Genomic DNA, 18,422 nt, shown 5'->3' with positions numbered 1-18,422 from the left:
ATTTAACAGTCATTTACCTGCAGAAAACTACTTTTACATTTTATATTTGAATTTCATTTTGTTGATTATTTCAACATTCTTGTAGCTGTACTTTTACTTGAGTAAAGGATCTGAATGCTCACTTTGAGTGGGGTCATGCCCATTTTATGTTCTTGGTGTCAACATTTCCATTGAATATTCTGACTCAGTGTAATCTATGACTATGACATCTTCACTGCACCGCCACCACAGTCTGACCTGACCCAGAGGTTGGAGCATGGGATTCAGGAATCACTAAAAAGCATCCGCTAATTTAAATCCATCTTTCTGCTTACTATTTTTCTCCAGTGGTATGATCAATGTGCAGGTATGTTATTTTGTGTTTTGCTACAAGAAAAAAACGACACTGCAACATAATATTGTAAAATTTAATTTCATGGCATTAATATAATGTATGTGAGCAGACAAGCTATCAAAATCAAACAAAACAAAAAAGAATATATTTTACATAAAAATGAAATAAGCATCAGCAGCGTCACAACCACTTTTGAGATGATGACTGAACAGGGAGGAGTAGAGCCCAAAAACAGGACTGCTGGTACTGCTGAAACAGGCAGGATTCAAACCCAGGCCTCCAACATGTGGCAACAATCGTCTATCAGGGGGATATCTAGGCTTACAAGGTCTCAGGCAAAGCTATTCTGCTACACTACCGTGGGGTAACTGGTAGCTACTCGTGCGGTACCATCAGTCCTGTTTTTGCACTAGAATGTAGCAGACTGAACCTGGGTCAGATTATAATTTGAAATCCATCCAAACGCGTCTTTCTGGGATTGATCTTTTGTGGCATAATGGAAACAATTCGGTTGATCTAAAAAGTGCAGATTCAGGCAACGTTGCACCCCAGGCAGATGGAAGCATACCAACACCGAAGATTTCAATTAATAATCGACCCAGGTGAGGAGGGCGGTTGCCATGGGTTACAGGTTCTGACAGCACTGCAGTTTGTTCCCCCTCTGGCCGTCCGTGGTGGGTGGCACGCTGATGTCCACCACGTTGTTTCCTGGGGACTCATCATGGGCAGACCGCTCAGCAATCTGTTTCTGCGATACGATGCGGTAGATTTCTGTTTTAGAAGAGATGAGAGGAACAAATAAACCATTTTCCCAAACTCTCTTGTTGTTCTGGCTGGCAAAGATTACTTTACAAGATTGCCTTTCTAATAACATTAAATACCAAGAACTGAAAAAACGGTGGTGTGTTGGCAAACCAGTACATCCAAATAAAGTCAAGTAAACACACACAATGATACTGAAAACCAGAGATGGAGATGGGGCTGATTTAGCCTACGAATTGATACTTCATTTGCAATTTTACACGGGACAGATCAAAAGACTAATAAAAAGAACTTCCCACTGTAAGAGGAAGTTACACAAGTAAAGTTCAACTGTATAGTTACCAGAAATTACCAGTTTTTGACTGTTGCAAATAGTTTCTGTCATTCATCTTTGTAACCCTTTTGAAATCTCCCACACAGTTAATCAGACCAAGATTTTGGGATTATTGTGTCTGAGTAGAGTTCAGAAAGGCAATTTAAAAGTACTTTAATTTCTTATTCCTGAAGTATAATATCAACAACTTTACTCTGATGTCCCACCTCTGCTAACAAGCATACCTGTAAGGATGTTCTTGAAGGCTTCTTCAACATTTGTAGAGTCCAAGGCTGATGTTTCTATAAATGACAGATTGTTCTTCTCTGTGGGATAAAAAGAAAAACACATTTAGCAGCAATAAAAGCTGACTGTTCTTCTGGCAACAGGAGAAACAAGTAGTTATGTTTTAAACATTCTTTTTCTTGCCAGTTTAAGAGAAACAAACGCAGTACAGATATGGGTTTTATGACCCTCTAATGATAATTTACGATGAAGAGCTTGGTTGGTCCCTGGTCCCATTGTCAGTCAAATATCTGTAAAAACTGTACACACAATAAACAAATGCCTACAAAGTAACATCATATATAAAGTCTATAAAATCCTGCCTGTACTACAGTATTTAGCTGTCTTTGTGTCTCTCTCTGTGAGTTCCAGTACCTGCAAAGGCCCGGGCCTCGTCTGTGGGCACGGCCCGCAGGTGGCGCAGGTCGCTTTTGTTGCCAACCAGCATGATGACAATGTTGTTGTCGGCATGGTCCCTCAGCTCCTTCAGCCAGCGCTCCACGTTCTCATAGGTCAGGTGCTTCGCTATGTCGTACACTAAGAGCGCCCCCACTGCCCCTCTGTAGTATCTGTAAAAAGGCCAATTCAAAGACATTTCACAGGTGAGAACAGGCCTTTTCACAGCAGAGTAGGAAAAGTATATCTTTTTTTGCTCTTAAAAAAATCATTCTAAAAACCCCACATGTTTACATTAAAGTGGGGCAATATTCAACTTTTTTCCTTTTAATTGGTCTTAAATTTAGCTCCAGGTGCAATTAGAAAAAAAGTCAAACTTTATTTTCTGAAATTATACTGACTGACAAAGCTTAGATTTACTGTAAAGGTCAAAAGTTTGGACACACCTTCATAAAGTGTGTCCAAACTTCTGACTGCTACTGTATGTTTTCAGATGTACTCATGTACACTATATTACGCTTTCAGTGTCTAACTCTAGAAGATTTAAGCCTCTATCTTCAGTCTCCTTCAGCAATGCCTATGCTCATTGATCAGAAGGCCTGTGTCCTTTTTCAACTGTTGTTGATACATACACGACAAGCTGCTTCATCTTAAGTAACCTAGACTGAAGGATAGAGTGTCAATTAAGACTTCACTGCAGGAGTGTTTCCCCACACTGAGGCATTTTGGGTATCAGGCGGAACTATCTGCTTCGCACAGACATGGACTCACGCCGAGGTGATGGCTCTGTAGCGCTCCTGTCCTGCTGTATCCCAGATCTGAGCCTTTATCGTCTTGCCGTCCACCTGGATGCTGCGTGTGGCAAACTCTACCCCGATAGTGCTCTTACTCTCTAGGTTGAACTCATTCCGTGTGAATCGAGAGAGCAGGTTGCTCTTTCCTACACCCGAGTCCCCAATTAACACGACTGTAGTGGAGAGAAAAAGAGGGAAGATAAGATATTAGACAAATGTGTGTGTGTGTGTGTGTGTGTGTGTGTGTGTGTGTGTGTGTGTGTGTGTGTGTGTGTGTGTGTGTGTGTGTGTGTGTGTGTGTGTGTGTGTGTGTGCGTGTGTGTGTGCATGTGTGTGTGCGTGTGTGTAAATGCTGTATGTGTGATGCGTGGATGAGCGGATGGGCCATGTATTAATAGAGTCAAGAAATTGATATTGCATAAAGAAGTGCCTTTAGCAGTTGGTTTCAGCAAACCCCAGGAGTTTCACGCCTCAATGGAGCCTGAAAATGTGTCTACATTTCTATTTAGAATTTAGTATACACTTCAAATTCATGAAAAGTCTTATTTTTGAGGTTTTAGAATGGAACATTGGTGTGTTTTGGTTCATTTCAAGTAGTTTCCCACCCCTATTTATCAAAAACAACATAGTGACAAAAAAAGCTCTGCAAACACAGCTTTGTTTAACAGATTCTGAACAAAACATATGATGAACTGTAATCTGATACTGATCTTTTTCTTTTTGGTCATATCTGATAATTAACCTAATCCAGTTACCAGTTTTCCCAGTTTTAAAATCTGATGTATACCTCGCTGTGTGGACTTCTTTTTGTTTGTGTGTGTACAGGAACATGAGGCAATTGATTACGGTAATGCTAAAAACAAAGTTTGAATGTAAATGATAGCAGAGACACTGAATTTATATAATGTTTAACTGACTAATTCATCTTCTCTACATATTCAACCTATGATGGAGGACAAAAGGTGGATAGGCTTCCCTTTGGGGGTCCACAAACCAAAAATACTGAGAACCACTTTCCTGCCTGCATCCTTAGCAGTGTTTAAGCTTGACCTTTCACAAATCAAGACCACCCTGAGGCTGGTGATATTTCAATAAATGACCCACTGAAATAACATCTTCCTGAGACCACACAGATACTTCGTATCTTCGTCTCCTTTCACCTGTTATTTACCAACAATTATTTATAAAACTTTCCTCAGAGATTCAAGAGATGTCAGTAAGAAAGTCCTGTTTGGATCCTTGAAGTGAGTAATGTGAGGCTTTCATAATGATGAAAGTAGAAGAAAAACATCCCATAAGTTAACCAAAAGTCAGGCCAGATTTGGTTCTGAATCACTTCCACAGTCTAAACTGAGCACACACTGGTTATTAACAGCCCTGTAGATTGGTCTTAAGATGTGGTAAATGAGTCATTAGAGGAAAGTGATTGATCGGGCTCCTGGATCGGGTCTGAGCTGGTGTCAGGACTGGCCTGAGGTGGCTGCTGTTCACAGCTGAGCAGCAGTAGAGGTGGAGCCTTCTTGTTTTCGCTTCATAGACAAAGGAAATAGAGCCGAACTTTGGCCCTGCCGACATCGTGCTGGTCCGGGCTGCAGGAAGCTGATAACATGCTTCATCAAAACCTGAATCGACAGTTTCAGGCCGCCTTGCCCTTCCTGTTTCGGGCCGGGTACAGGGATGGTGGCTCGGGCAGAGAGAGCCAGAGAGAGAGGGAGGGAGAGAGAAAGAGGGAGAGAGAGGGAGAGAGAGAGAGCCCTCGCCTCCGGCAGATGCCCTATTCATCCCACAGAGGATACTTTGTTACATCTAAATGGCCTTTTGGCTTTTACAGGCCCAGGATGTTAATGTGCCACACAGGAGCTGATATCACGATCAAAGGAAGGCATTCTGGATCAGACTGAGCACTAAAGATAAACAAGGACCTGAGTCTCGGAGACAAGGCCCGCTGACTGTCATAATAACGCAATACAGGTTGCTGCATTTTCAATGTCAATAACAACTGGCTGGAGTGTCTGAAGATGAAGCTTATTGATCAGCAGATGTAGGGGCTAATAGGCCTTGCTTTAATCAACCACATAAGGTGGACTGATCAGCAGAAAACATCAAATGTCATTCAATAGATGTGGAAACCGCTGGATCAGGCCAACAATGCTCCTCTATGAGTTGATCAAAGTTTAATAATATTTTTAAAAAAAGCACAGATAGGGTGTTGCATCCTATAGCTACCTATAAATATAGCTGCAGGCGTTGTAGTGTTACAGTGACAGCGTTATGTTGTAATAACACCAACCGACAAGCATCCAGGCAGTTTTCATGAAAAACATGAGTTCGATTGCTTAGAAAACTCACATCTGGACAGAGAAAAACACACAGACAGACATTTACAGGCATTTATAGAGCATAGCTGTGTCGGTGTGAGCCTGTGCACAGGGGGAATGCAGTCATCTTTTTTTTTTTCTTTTTACCTTTGAACAAGAAATCGTATTCATCGTCTCGGTTCCCCATTCTAGACGAGGCCGCTCCGACGCTGGTCTCCGGAAGAAGATGTGTGAAAAGTAGCACAGGTGTGAATTATCGTTGTAAACCAGAAAAATTATGGTATAGCTTTTAAGGCTTGTGCTGAGTTCTGCGCCAGTGTCGGCTGTCAAGGCGAGCTGGCTGCAGAAAGGGAGAGCTCCCAACTCTGCAAAGGGAGGGGAGGAGTCCCTGCAGTTCACATAGCTGCCTCAGGGGGGCGCGCTTTACCCGCATGCCGACAGACGCTGAGCACTCACCCGGAGAGCACAGGCTGACACATGGAGAGAATAACAAGGCCTGGAGGCAAATAGCATTAACATTATCATTAAAGTTCACTTTTACACGAAAAAAACCTGCCAAAGTATTCAGCTGTTTACATTTTATGGTGCATGTGTGAAATTATTATTTTAAAGGTATTTAAAATAGGAGACATCAAGAAAAATTCAAGCCATTGAAAAATATCAAAGATTCCCTCAAGACATGCTTTAAGATATAAAAATATGCTCTGCCTTAAATGATCATTTGTAAATGATGTGTTTGTAAAAGCCATTTTGGTTCTTCTTTTGTTTGGTAAACCTCCTGCCACTTGGGGGAATTTGTGCTGCTGTCAATTAGGCAGAGGTTAATGTAATCAGAGGGTTACTTAGCACATGTGTTGCTGACTTGACTTGCTAGTTGTAAATGAATATTACATTTTATTTTGTCTATGTTTGGGATAATTACAAGGAGTGTAAGTGGGAAGTGGATGTACGCTTTGTTTTGGAAAACCTACAACAGGCATATGTAATACATTTTGTCATCTTTTCAAATACAAATACAAATACATCAGCAACCATTGTGCTCTTTTTTATGGTTGCTGCATTTTGTTTTTTTCCAGAAAAATGTTTTTATGTGTGTGTTTTGATTAGGGACTGCAACTAATGATTATTTCCCCTTATCGATTAATCCGCCAATTGCTTTCTCAATGAATATTTTATTTTTACTCATGTTTTATGTCTTTTAATTTATTTTTGTATTTTATATGTAATTTTGGGGCTCATGTGAGCTGTTATGTCTCTTATTAATTCTTCTGTACAGCACTTTGGTCAACTTTGGTTGTTTTAAAGTGCTTAACAAATAAAGTTGGATTGGATTGGATCAATCTATCAATGATTTAGTCAATACAAATGTCAGTAAATGCTGTAAAAATGCCCAATAGGCTATATGTTACAGCAGTGGTTCTCAAAGTGGGGTCCGGGGACCCCCGGGGGTCCCCAGGCCATTGCCAGGGGGTCCTTGAAACAGTTTGCTACAGGTCAAGTTATGGCCAAAATGCAATGAAATGATTCTGTTTGAAACTATTGAGGTATCAACATAACATGTTCTGGTAATAAAATGTTCCAATGTATTTGACAGAACAGATATTAAGCCTATATGATGTAAGTTGTAAGCCTAAATTTGTGTTGTGATTAAGAGGGGGTCCTTGCAAAATATTTTTGCGCCATTAGGGGTCCCCGACCCCATTAAGTTTGAGAACCCCTGTGAGTTACAGTATCTATCCAGCTACACTTTGGGGTGACTTTTCGCTTTAAAGTCGTGCTGTCACTTGGCCCCACCCCTTTAAGGACGATCTCGGCTCCTATTGGCTGATCTGAAGGTCAGCTGGTGCAGCAAGGAAGCACGTGCAGCTCCGCGCATTTCAAGATCAAGATGGCAGCCTCCGTGTGTCGGTGCTACGAGGTGAGACACTCATTCATGTCCTTCATTACAGCTCTCAGGTCTCCGGCGGAACATTTATGAACATTAATAAGCGTATGCGGCTCCGGTGTTCGTCTGTGCATGTCCAGTTATATGGAAGAGATTACAGAGGGGGATTATTTTAATGCAGCGAGAGAGCCAGACGTCGGTCATTAGAGACAGGCCGTGTTGCATCAGGCGTGCGGTGGTCAGTGTGTTAACTGTCAACGTCTTAAGTAAACATTTCATTTCAAATTTGTTTGTACTGATACGTCTGTATATGTGAGCTAAATGCGTGTATTATTCTGTTTAAATGGGAGTCTGAAGCAACGTTTCAATGAGCAGTTATTATACAACATCTAGCTGTTAATGATAACGTTATATAATGTCACGTAATTTTGTGTAACAAAGGTGTTACACAAAACTACGTGACCCGTCAGAATCAGGAGTTTTAGCTATCTTGATCGTAAAGGATTTTTTTGGTCACAGGCCTATTTTGTCATATGTAATTAATTTAGATTAATTTCCCTAAGTGTTTATTATCAGGGCACATACTGTATGGCTTGTTCAGTTGTAAAGACTTTAAATGGTGAGGGTTTTACTAGTTACAGTGGCTAAAGTTAGTATTCTATTTTTTATATAATGTTATTATTTCATTCATTCAATTTACTTTTTTCTATATAATTTGGCCTTTAATTGTATTTGTTTCTTTTACCTGCCTTACTGTTTTAATATTTTGATTTATGTCTTGTGGCTGCTGTAACACTTAACTTTATTAATCCCAAAGGGAAATGAGTCTATCTATCAATCTCTCTATCAAAGACATGAATGCTTGACCCCGACAGTGCGGCTCTGAGTGGCATTTTCCTGCCCCACATTATTATGTCTATCTTGTGATGAAGCATTTATGTCCTGGTGAGAGTGGTTTCTTTTAGGATGAAAATATCGCTATTCATATGGTACAAGAGGTCACTTATTGCTTTAATGAGTTTGAAAATGATTTACTGTGGCTGTCGCAGACCCCAGATCTCGGTGGGAGATTTGGGAGGGATATGTTAGACAGTGTGCTCCACCACCATCGACAAAATACTAAATGAGGGACTATCTTTTGAAAGAATGTTCATCAGACTTGTAGAACATATGGCATGGAGCAGAGAAGCCATTCTTGTGTTTTAAGTTAGCCCAAAACCTTACTAAGACAATTTATATTGGGGTGTCCTTTAATTTGTCACCCATCTAGATATACAGACAACAAAATGAGTCTTCTTTTCCTATGTTGTTTTTCCTATGTCATTGTTTTTAATTATAGCTTATTGTTAGGTGACATGTTTCATCAGCCACCTGTCATTTATTCTCCATCCACACCAGTGTTGGGAAAGTTGATGTTTTTAACTGACAGAAAGTTTCTCTTCATTACAGCTGGTTGGCAGACGTGCCTTGGCCCTCAGCTCCCGGTGTCTGGTCTCCTCCGTGTGGAGAGGAGATGCCTACAGATTACAGAGGAGCCCAGCAGCTGCTGTGCAGGTACACTCTGACAGCTCCCACTCATCTTCAGATGAAGCTCATGTACTCACTGTTGATAGCATCAAAAAGAATCATTATTTTGTCATTTCAAAAGAATTGATTTAATTTAGAAAGTTAAAGGGTGTTTTTACTTGTTTGCAGACTGCTTTGTACACTTCTTAAAAAATGTCTTTATTTCATACTAATTAGCACATGGACTCTTATGCTAAATGTTATATGTTTATTTCATTAGGTGCGATATGCCTCAGGGCGTAAGGGTTTCCTGGGAGAGTTTGTGGATAACCTCCGTCAGGAGTTCAGTAAGAATCAAGAGATGAAGGATAACATAAAGAAGTTCAGAGAGGAGGCCAAGAAGCTTGAGGAGTCAGATGCCCTCCAACAGGCACGCCGGAAATATGTAAGAAAATGATTTATTTCATCGTGTTTTAATAGTTTTTTTGTACAATTGTCATTTTTTCTGTATCAACCACTATTTGCTTTACATGTTAGTTTATTTTTTTCCTTCATTAGAAAACTATAGAGGCAGAGACGGTGAAGACCTCAGAGGTATTTAAGAAGACTTTCGGCTCCCTGTCAGAAACTATGAAAGAGGTACAGAACCACCTATAAAGTACACTCATCCAAACACACTGGCTTGGTTGCACAGAATCCACACACACTAGCATACTAGATTTATCATATCTTTGACAGATAGTTTGAAATAAAGGTTTTTCCTCATGATGCTATTATACAGCTACATATTTGATATTTTTGTGTACCTTGAAAAATCCATCACATCTCAAAAAGTTAAGCCTTCTCAAATCCAGAAAAGGTCATTTTAAAATTGACCCAATTAACGAAGTGATTCCATCTTTTTCTTGTGTTTGTGTGTTTTTGTGTTTTTGCACTCTTGCCATAGGGTCTGGAGGAGATGACTCGTACCGACATTGGGAAGAAGATCAAGGAAGGTGTGGAGGAGGCAACCAAGACAGCCATGCACTCAGCTGAATCTGTCTCTAAGGGAGGAGAAAAACTGGGCAGGACCGGTGCATTCAAGGCCATCTCACAGGTTAGAGGGGAAAACTTTCTGGCTAAAGCTGATGATCATAACTCTTATGTCAGCGTCGCTTTATCTCGAGCTCTTTGACTCAAGCATTGTGAGGATGTGTTTAATTGTTAAGACTAGTCAGTTAATGCTTAATTCAATTCATATAAATGACATTTTATTGTTTATATGTGAGTGATGTTGTTGGCATGTTTGATGTAGCTGATTTCAGAGACATAAAGATAACATGGTGATATAGAGTTTTCATCGGATCCATTCACTTTTTGTCCATGGTTGCTTTTATTGCAACGCCATGGTTCTCTGAATCAGTAGATCTGGGATGGGTCACCATGCCATCACTGCTAGCTACAGTTGGACTGACATGACTACTACGGTCACACAGTCAACAACCAACATACTGCTAAAGATTTCCGGGTCAAACTCACAATTCTGAATTTCGGGTTTCACATATGTTAAAAGTTAGACTGTGTACTGAGGTGAGCGGCTCAGTCTGACTGCTGTACATGTACCTTTTACTAAATCATTGAGTTCTCTGTGCAGAGTGTGGAGACCATGAAAAAGGAGATAGATGTTGGTGATGCCGGCCCTTACAGGGCTCCTCCTCAGCTGAGGAAGAGAAGCGATTTCTCATCTAAAGGAGCAGACAGTGACTCCAGAGTGTTCGAGGCCAATGAGTGAGTAACTCAAATCTGTTTACATTTTAACCCATACTGCCTTAAAGGAGCATCATAACATCATAACATCAACTGCTATAAACATCTGTGATTTTACTGTATTTTTGTGATGCAGGGAAGATATGGGTGTCGTTCTCCACAAGGATTCAAAGTGGTACCAACAATGGAAGGACTTCAAGGACAAAAATGTAGTTTTTAACAGTAAGAAAATCCCCTGGATTTATTATGGATGGATGTGTGTAATTTTCCTTCAGAGGCAGCAGGTGGCACCAGATACAGTGGATTTCATAATTTAACACAGTTCAGTCTTCAGGTGTAAATCTAAGCAGTGGCCTATGTGCCATCACAGGTCTAAAAGTTGTCCTCCATCATTACTGAAAAACGTTTGATCCTCACTACAGTTTTTTCCCTGTTTTTGTTTCTTGCAGGGTACTTTGAGATGAAGATGAAATATGATGAAAGTGACAATGCCCTTATCAGAGCATCCCGAGCTGTGACTGACAAAGTTACTGACCTCATAGGTAATGGCCCGCTGTAGCTCATACTAATATTGCACATAGTTCTTACTGGCACCTCATTCAGAAATGATGATTGAAAAAGAAGTCTGTGTTTGGACACCAATGCTTTTAAAATTGACTGTCAGTGTTGATTTATCCAGAATTGTGTTTCCTTATAAACAATATGTGAAAATGTTTTGGCCATTTCAATATTAAGTTTTAACAGAAAAGATGAACAGGGACATGTTTATCTGTTTGGGAATTAAAAGGACCATTGTGTAAGATTTAAGGGGATCTATTGGCAGAAATGGAATGTAATGTTCATGAGTATGTTTTCATAAGTGTATAATTACATGAAAATAAGAATTATTGTGTTTTTGTTACTTTAGAGTGAGCTTGCTATGTTGCACCACCATATTTCTACAGTAGCCCAGAACAGACAAAACAAACACTGGCTCTAGAGAGGGTCTTTTATGTTTCGTGGCCACTGTATGTTCTCCCACACGATTGAAAGGCGATGGAGATGAGTATTCAGTTTGTTGTCTTCAACATCATTGCTAGAAACCACTAAATCCTACACACTTGTCCTTTAAGAGCATTGCTTCAATGTGGAGAAGGGTCTCATGTTGTTCTCAGTCGCGTTAGTGTTTTGATCCACTTGGATAGTCTCTGTCTTGACCCCAGCAGTGTGTCTGCTAAGCTGTTTTGGCACAACATATAAACCTATATTTTTTTAATCATCCCATGCCTAGTACTGGCTGATCCTTTTCTTGTTGCTGCTGCTAATATTGTTGCCGTTTGTTTATTCCAGGTGGTCTTTTCTCTAAGACGGAAATGTCAGAGGTTCTGACGGAGATAGTAAAGGCAGACCCCAACTTTGACAAAGACTCTTTTCTCAAACAGTGTGAGAAGGACATCATCCCAAATATACTGGAGGTAAACAGACTGTTCTTAGCTTTTCTCTGTTTTCTCTCTCTCTCTGCTTGTTTCATTAATATTTTCTGCTAAATAAATGAGGGGTATTTCACTTAGGAAAGGCTTGGGAAAGACTAAGTGATAAAGGTCTTGCTTCACTGATAGTGATATCTATACTCCAGCTCAGATCAGGTTCAGAATGTGATTTCTTATGTTTTGATAAATAAAGTCAGATATCAAAGAAAACTGAGCAGATGAAACTTAATCCAAATGACTAATAGCAGGAAACACTCAGAACAATGTGTTTTGTCAGTACTAGAGCTGCTTTTATGGAGCTCACAGTTTTTATGTAAATTGCAAGCATATAAAATAATAATAATGAAGAAAAGTAACGTTTGCTTTTATTGAAACCTTCAGTGCGGTACTTTTACATATAAATGAACATCCATCACATTCAAGTCCTTCCAAATGAGTTTAGAGACAAATCTCTGTATTTCACAGTACACAGAATTTTAAAATCTGATATCTGTGGTGACTTTGCTGTTCCGGTGCACCAGAATTCCTGGAGGTACACATTTCTGTGGTGGAAAATAGGTTACACATAGATGATTACCTCATCTGACAACTCCAGCACTTTTTCCCCTTCTGCCCTTATAAATCGCTCCTGGAGATGGAGGAGATTGGGGTGGGGGGGGGATCATTTTATGCAGGCACAACAGTGTTTTTGTAATTACGCACACTTCCAGAAGGGGGAGACAAAATACCCACACTGTAGCTTTAAAACCAGGGATGGAGCATGGCAGTCAGTTGACGTGTAATCACTCTAATTATGGTTTAATGGAGTGACATCTGTTGTGATTTAGACTCATACTGTCCACCTTATATGACTACAGTAGTGTAGTGTCTGTTTCCATTTTTAAAACTGCCGCTGACCAGGTTTGATGTTAAGTACAAGTTGCCACAGAATTTAACTGGCATACACTGTCATAAGTATAACTTACTAATATAAATCAGTTTTACTGCCTAAGCTCACTTACAGTATGAAATATGCCTTCAATATAGTGAGTATCATTGTCTTTTCTACAGGCTATGATCCGTGGAGAGCTGGATGTACTAAAGGACTGGTGCTATGAAGCTGTAAGTTACATACTGCTGCCTTTACGTTTTCCTTGTAATCAGCTTTAAATAAAACTCTATCTTTAGGCCTTAAGCATCATCATCATCTCCCTATGTCCTAACACATTTACCTTGTTTTATACACCTTCTCAATATTTCAACAAACATAATCACCTTTTCAGTAATAGAAACCCTCACAGAGAATCACTATGTTAATCTGTCCAGTGTGGTTTGCTTACAGTGTGTGCAAAGCATAATGTTTCATGCCGAGTGTGTTTTTATGTTTCTGTCCTCAGACATACAGTCAGCTGGCTCACCCAATCCAGCAGGCCAGAGCTTTGGGGCTGCTCTTTCAATCCAAAATCCTTGACATTGATAATATAGACGTAAGTGTTTTTGTCACTTGTCAGCGTTTAATAAATCAGGTTACTGCAGGAAGTGATAATAACCAGGTTCCTCAAGGGCAAGTGAATGCGTTTTTTCTCTCTCACTTCATTTGTTCATTGCCTCGCTATGTGTTGTTGTAGTTGGCGATGGGGAAGATGATGGACCAGGGCCCTGTGCTGATCATCACCTTCCAGGCTCAAGTCGTCATGGTGATCCGCAGCCCCAAAGGAGACATAGTGGAAGGAGATCCGGTCTGTACACTCATAATTATTGCTCCAGTATAGTGAATCTGATATAGTCAGAGTTGATCAGTGGAAGTAAAAAAACTCAAATGACTAAAATTAGATCATGCTCCATTCGCATCTGTCTTATTTACTTTGACATTAATGTTTGATGTAGTAACAGGACTCTGGACTGTTTTACTTCATATAGCTAATAGACTATAATTTTAACTGATACAAGTTTTTTTTAAAGTTGATACTTGGTATTTGGTTTCAAACTGCATCTACTCAAACTGCACCATGCATCCCCATCATCTATCAGAGACAATGCTCTTGCTCTGAAATTTGAACTGATGTCCAACGTCTCCATACTGTCTCTGACCTTCTGTTCCTCTCCCTCCTCAACAGGAGAAGGTGATGAGGATGATGTATGTTTGGGCATTGTGTCGTGACCAGGAGGAGCTGAACCCTAACGCAGCCTGGAGACTCCTCGACATCTCTGCCTCCAGCACCGAGCAGGTTCTCTAGAAGGAGGAGGAACGCAGGTTAAGAGGTCCATCTTGGACACAAACTGAGAAGACCGGACAGAAGAAAACAAGGATGTGCCTGAAAATACCTGCACGTACTGACGCTCATAAACACACATATTTAATGAGGGCAGAGTAAACCCATGCTCCTGTGCACACACACTACCATTTCTCCATCGCCACCTGCAGGATTCATGTGTCGATGTGTAAAAACGAACATGGAGATTTGACAAACTCGTAGAAATCCGAACATCCGTTGTGCGTATATGTGTTGTCTCTTGCACCGGTTTGCTCAGTTTTTGGGTTTCCAGGTACTGAGAGGACTGTGAATATTCAACATAAACTTTATTTCTGAAAAGGATGCAAGCAGTGTTACACCCACTCCCCCACCCCCCACCCCTTTTCTTTCATCTGATGGTACAGTCCATCCAGCCTAGTGACCAAATCCCAGAAGATCATGGTAGACCGGCGGTGGGAAAAAAAATGGACATAGCCCGTGTGATGCCACTTGTTGCTCTTCAGATGGATGTTTTGAAGCCTGAAGCTCAAGTTTAATGCTCACAACTGTTTTTGTCAAATACTGTAAATGGAAAATGAAAGTTGAGGCAGTGAAATGGAGACTTGTTAGATTTGTGGTGGTGCCAGCCAGCAGCAAACCAACTCAGCCAAGTGTGACATCATGAGAGACACCGATGGTTTAAGTTCACAGGCCTCAGTTTAAACGTTAAATTTGTGGCGTAAATTTTGTCATCTGCCCATGTCCACATGCAGCCCCAAATGTATAACAGTGTAGATGTTAATTGCAGACTGTGTGTGCCAGTAAAAGTATATAAAGATGACTGTAAATGAGGGGAAAAGGCGAGGGAATGGCATGTAACAGTTAAATGTCAGCATCACAGCCTCTAAATCACTGGGGAGGCTCACAATAGCTATTTAAATGACCAAAAAAAGCACATATAAGAAGAGATTTAATTAGCAATTTAGACTTTAATGTAATTTATATTTTTAGTAAGAAAACATTTGGGAGTTTTCTTTTTCAAGGTTGCATCTAATAACTTTTAGAAGATGTTGAGTCACTATACATGAAGCTGTGGTGTTTCCTGCTGGCTTTTACATCAAAAATGTATCAAAAGCTTGTAAAATAAGAGAGATGAAGAAAGAAGCATAAAATATAGGATGTAATGATCTGTATTTTCATATGTACCACGGCCAAGACAGCCCAATGCACTGCAGCTTGCAAAGCCACAAAACAAGTGGAGGAAATACAATATATGCTTGTATTTCATCTCAAGTTGTCAATCAGTGTACATACCTCATTAATAAGAAGACATGTATCTACATATTAATATAAGCTCCTAACTCCTTGTAAATATAGTAAATGTCAAGCGTTGCTTCTCAGTAAGCTCGGGTGGGACCACAGTCAAATATGTCATCGAGGCAGCTTCATTATTTGAGGATCATTTTGCCATCTCATGTTGCACTTTCATTTCTTTTTCTTACTGAAATGTTTGGTTTACTGTATTAAATGTGGCTGTTTAAGGGGGTAGCGCTGAAGATGAAAACCTGAGTGAATGAGTACACTACTGTACTGCTGTGTTGACTGCTATTGGCCTTTATTATGTGTAAGTTATGTGTCACTGCAGACGGCACACATGATTGTACTGTAACACGTTCCTCAACTACTTCATAAACTTACAAAAACGTCCATACCTGTGAAGAGATGTTGAGCTCCTGGTAATTGTCTTTAAGTTATTAGCACCAGAATTTAATGTGAAAAAAGCTCTCAATTAATGCCTGTTTTTTTATGTGTGACAAAAGCCATTAATGGTCGAAACATGTGAGGTGGCCTGTTACTAATAACACCAGAACTGATGAGTATCCCTGATGATCGTACTATGCTCGATTCGCTTTGTCATGAGTCCCTGGTGTGTGCTGATGATTTGATATCTGTATATTTAAGATATAGATGAAAACCAGGAAATGTTTGACATAAGATGTGCACCTCATTTTGTCAGTTCAACAAGCATCTTTGCTGAGTCTAGTCCCCAAGAAATATCAAATATAAAAATGACAGATTGTGTGAAATTTACTGAGTTCATTATTGTTCCCAGCAGAAAACCCATCCCATGTGGGACACTCTGTTAACCCCCTTTTGACACGAGATGTTGCAAGATATTAATTAATAAAACACGCAAAATGCAAAATCCTTTAGATTTTAATGATGCAAAGCCTTTCTCCCATAGAAGAAACCTAATTATTGGCCCAATTCTTATAAAGCTTAACTCAATGACCTAGGCATCATTAAACTGTATACGATATTTCTTTTACCAGATTGAATCCATCTATCCCTGTATGAGTTGGTTCTTCATCTAATTGAACAAAATAAAGCCAAAGTCTAGCAGTTTTCATTTTGAATTACATAGACAACAGACTCATTTTACCTTAAACTCGTGCATTTTAAAAACAAACCTATTTATTATGTCAAGTTTAGGAAATTTGAAATTTTACTTGGAAAAATGACAAACACTGTACTGTACAGTGTGTACACATACTTGAAAGGTTTCATTAAGATTTACAGGTTACAACCATCTTTGAAGTGTACAATTCATGATTTTATCTTTGAGTTGAACTAAAAAAAACACAATCTATTTTTATCCATTATTACGTCTGTCTGCAGAATAAAGCGTGCTGTATTATGATTTGCTTCATCCGAGTTTCCTTAGAGTCAGCAGCTTTGTATGCATTGTGTACATTTGCCCTCACAAGAGAAAATTAAACTGCACGTTGTATGTGTGCGTGTGAATGTGTGTGTGTGTGTGTCTTTTGTTTTCTCATTTAAAAACTGACATGGTTTGATAGATGTCCATGGATCTGGCCATTGACACTGCTTGATAAACCTATGGATTTGGTAGTATAGGGATGATAGATCAGGCTTTAAATAACGCGTGCCTGTAGATTCACACACAGGGCCAATATATATAGGAGACCTCATCCCACAGCTGTCTGTTGTGATGAATGACTGGGGACGTCCTTATACTAACTAACCACCTTCAGTGCTCCAAAGTCTTCTCTGTTCTCTTGACTAAAGCCAACTGAACTTGCTCTTTGAAAGTTGATCATTGCAGATTAGCAATATCATTTACTTTTTTCTGCAGAGAGTTTAGCTTCTTTCAATGTGTAAAACCATGTAAATCTCAGGGTATAGTGAGAACTTCTTCATTGAATTTGTCCCTGTTCCCCTGAGCAACAAGCACTCCTATTATACCTGAATGAATGAGGCTGGATGCACCAACACAACAGCCTCGAAGTAGAAAAGGCCTTTGAGACAGTGCTCTGCTTTCCTTTATATACTTCGTTACTTGTTACAGCGTGTTCCTGGTGGCACACTAACATGTACAATACCAAGCTGTGCTCTAGCCTACATAACACAAAGGCTTTCAATGTGGTGTATGCAGCAGCATCCAACCATTATGTAAGCAGATATTATACAATATTTTAATATCCTGAAGCTCATATATTTACCTTTGTTGTTTTCTTTTCTTTTCTTTAATAAAGCTTCAATGCAGTTTGGTGCAACGCATTTTAGAACACAGTTTGTGATTTGATTTCACCACAAGAGTCTCAAAAACGTGTGTGAACAACTTGAACAGAGCTTGATACACAGGAACACATTACAATGCTAGTCTGACATTAGTCAATTTATCTAAAAAGGCAAAAATAGCTTTAAAACGTTTTTTTGGTATCGGTGCCAAAAAGCACATGATAATTGCTAAAAACAAATTTGAATGTGGAAGAGTTCATATGTAACTCTCTATGTATTTGTAATATTTCAACTGTGTCAGTGACTGATTCGTATAAATCAACTGATGCCAAAAGTTCTTTTGAAATTCTTGTATTAGGTCTTGCTTTCACATATAAAGAGTTATGTGTGTAAAACATTGGAAAGATTTGACTGAATGAACAAGGTAACTTTAAATTCAGTTTGAGAGAAAAAGTTGGCAGTTATCTGGAGGAGCCCTGAACTGTTGGTGGTTGGTGAGGTTTCGGACAACATGCCTTCAGTTAAACCTGTGAGGCTCTGAAGCCAACCAACAAGCTCTACCAACCATTTAGTTTCAGTTCAGGGTTTACTTTGGGTCCTGGTTGTGATATAAGTCTTCCGAAGATGGGAGACATAGATCAGCAAAGGCTCAGGTACCTTACAAGACACCTTCTGACTCACCTGCTGTCATGAGACCCAGGTATCCTGTAGTGGCAACCTACTTCTGCTCACTGAACCACAGCTTGACCTCCCATATGTAACAGTAAGTAGAGAGATAGAAATGTTGAATTTCGTAACCTTGCAAGCTGGAGACTCTTATCAATTATGACCTCAGTGGGCGGCCTGCTGGAGCTCTGC

General features: G+C 39.8%; 2 protein-coding genes across 2 annotated transcripts; one reads left to right on the top strand and one right to left on the bottom strand.

Annotated features, from left to right (window-relative positions):
- Positions 1-765: 765 nt before the first annotated feature.
- LOC133990991 (ras-related protein Rab-11B) lies at positions 766-5,579 on the bottom strand. The gene is made up of 5 exons (XM_062429437.1): positions 5,350-5,579; positions 2,862-3,057; positions 2,070-2,263; positions 1,655-1,735; positions 766-1,105 (listed from the first exon to the last, which is right to left on the bottom strand). Exons 1-5 carry the CDS (start codon positions 5,387-5,389, stop codon positions 960-962), a joined length of 657 nt encoding a protein of 218 aa, XP_062285421.1. The 5' UTR covers positions 5,390-5,579; the 3' UTR covers positions 766-959.
- Positions 5,580-6,604: 1,025 nt separating this feature from the next.
- On the top strand, positions 6,605-16,556 carry LOC133990796 (mitochondrial import inner membrane translocase subunit TIM44-like). Its single transcript, XM_062429202.1, has 15 exons — positions 6,605-6,700; positions 6,855-6,921; positions 7,038-7,120; positions 8,537-8,641; positions 8,874-9,038; positions 9,152-9,232; positions 9,540-9,689; positions 10,227-10,360; positions 10,476-10,561; positions 10,789-10,881; positions 11,669-11,793; positions 12,859-12,909; positions 13,185-13,274; positions 13,416-13,526; positions 13,905-16,556. The coding sequence occupies exons 1-15, from the start codon at positions 6,605-6,607 to the stop codon at positions 14,022-14,024; spliced, it is 1,557 nt and encodes a 518-aa protein (XP_062285186.1). The 3' UTR covers positions 14,025-16,556.
- Positions 16,557-18,422: the final 1,866 nt, after the last annotated feature.

This window comes from Scomber scombrus, chromosome 11 (genome assembly GCF_963691925.1).
Source record: "Scomber scombrus chromosome 11, fScoSco1.1, whole genome shotgun sequence".
In the NCBI taxonomy this organism is placed as follows: Eukaryota; Metazoa; Chordata; class Actinopteri; order Scombriformes; family Scombridae; genus Scomber; species Scomber scombrus.
Note: the sequence above shows the minus strand (reverse complement) of the source record. Positions and strands in the feature narration are given on the sequence as shown.

What these genes read in the sequence shown, in the direction of transcription:
- LOC133990991 (XM_062429437.1), bottom strand. Translation starts at nt 5,389, where the DNA reads ATGGGGAACCGAGACGATGAATACGATTTCTTGTTCAAAG. An exon ending in ATACGATTTCTTGTTCAAAG is followed by an intron (nt 3,058 to 5,349) that starts GTAAAAAGAAAA and finishes TCTCCACTACAG; the next exon opens with TCGTGTTAATTGGGGACTCG. An exon ending in TACAGAGCCATCACCTCGGC is followed by an intron (nt 2,264 to 2,861) that starts GTGAGTCCATGT and finishes GCCTTTTTACAG; the next exon opens with ATACTACAGAGGGGCAGTGG.
- LOC133990796 (XM_062429202.1), top strand. Translation starts at nt 6,605, where the DNA reads ATGTTACAGCAGTGGTTCTCAAAGTGGGGTCCGGGGACCCCCGGGGGT. An exon ending in CATTAAGTTTGAGAACCCCT is followed by an intron (nt 6,922 to 7,037) that starts GTGAGTTACAGT and finishes GCTGATCTGAAG; the next exon opens with GTCAGCTGGTGCAGCAAGGA. An exon ending in AGAGTGTTCGAGGCCAATGA is followed by an intron (nt 10,361 to 10,475) that starts GTGAGTAACTCA and finishes TTTGTGATGCAG; the next exon opens with GGAAGATATGGGTGTCGTTC.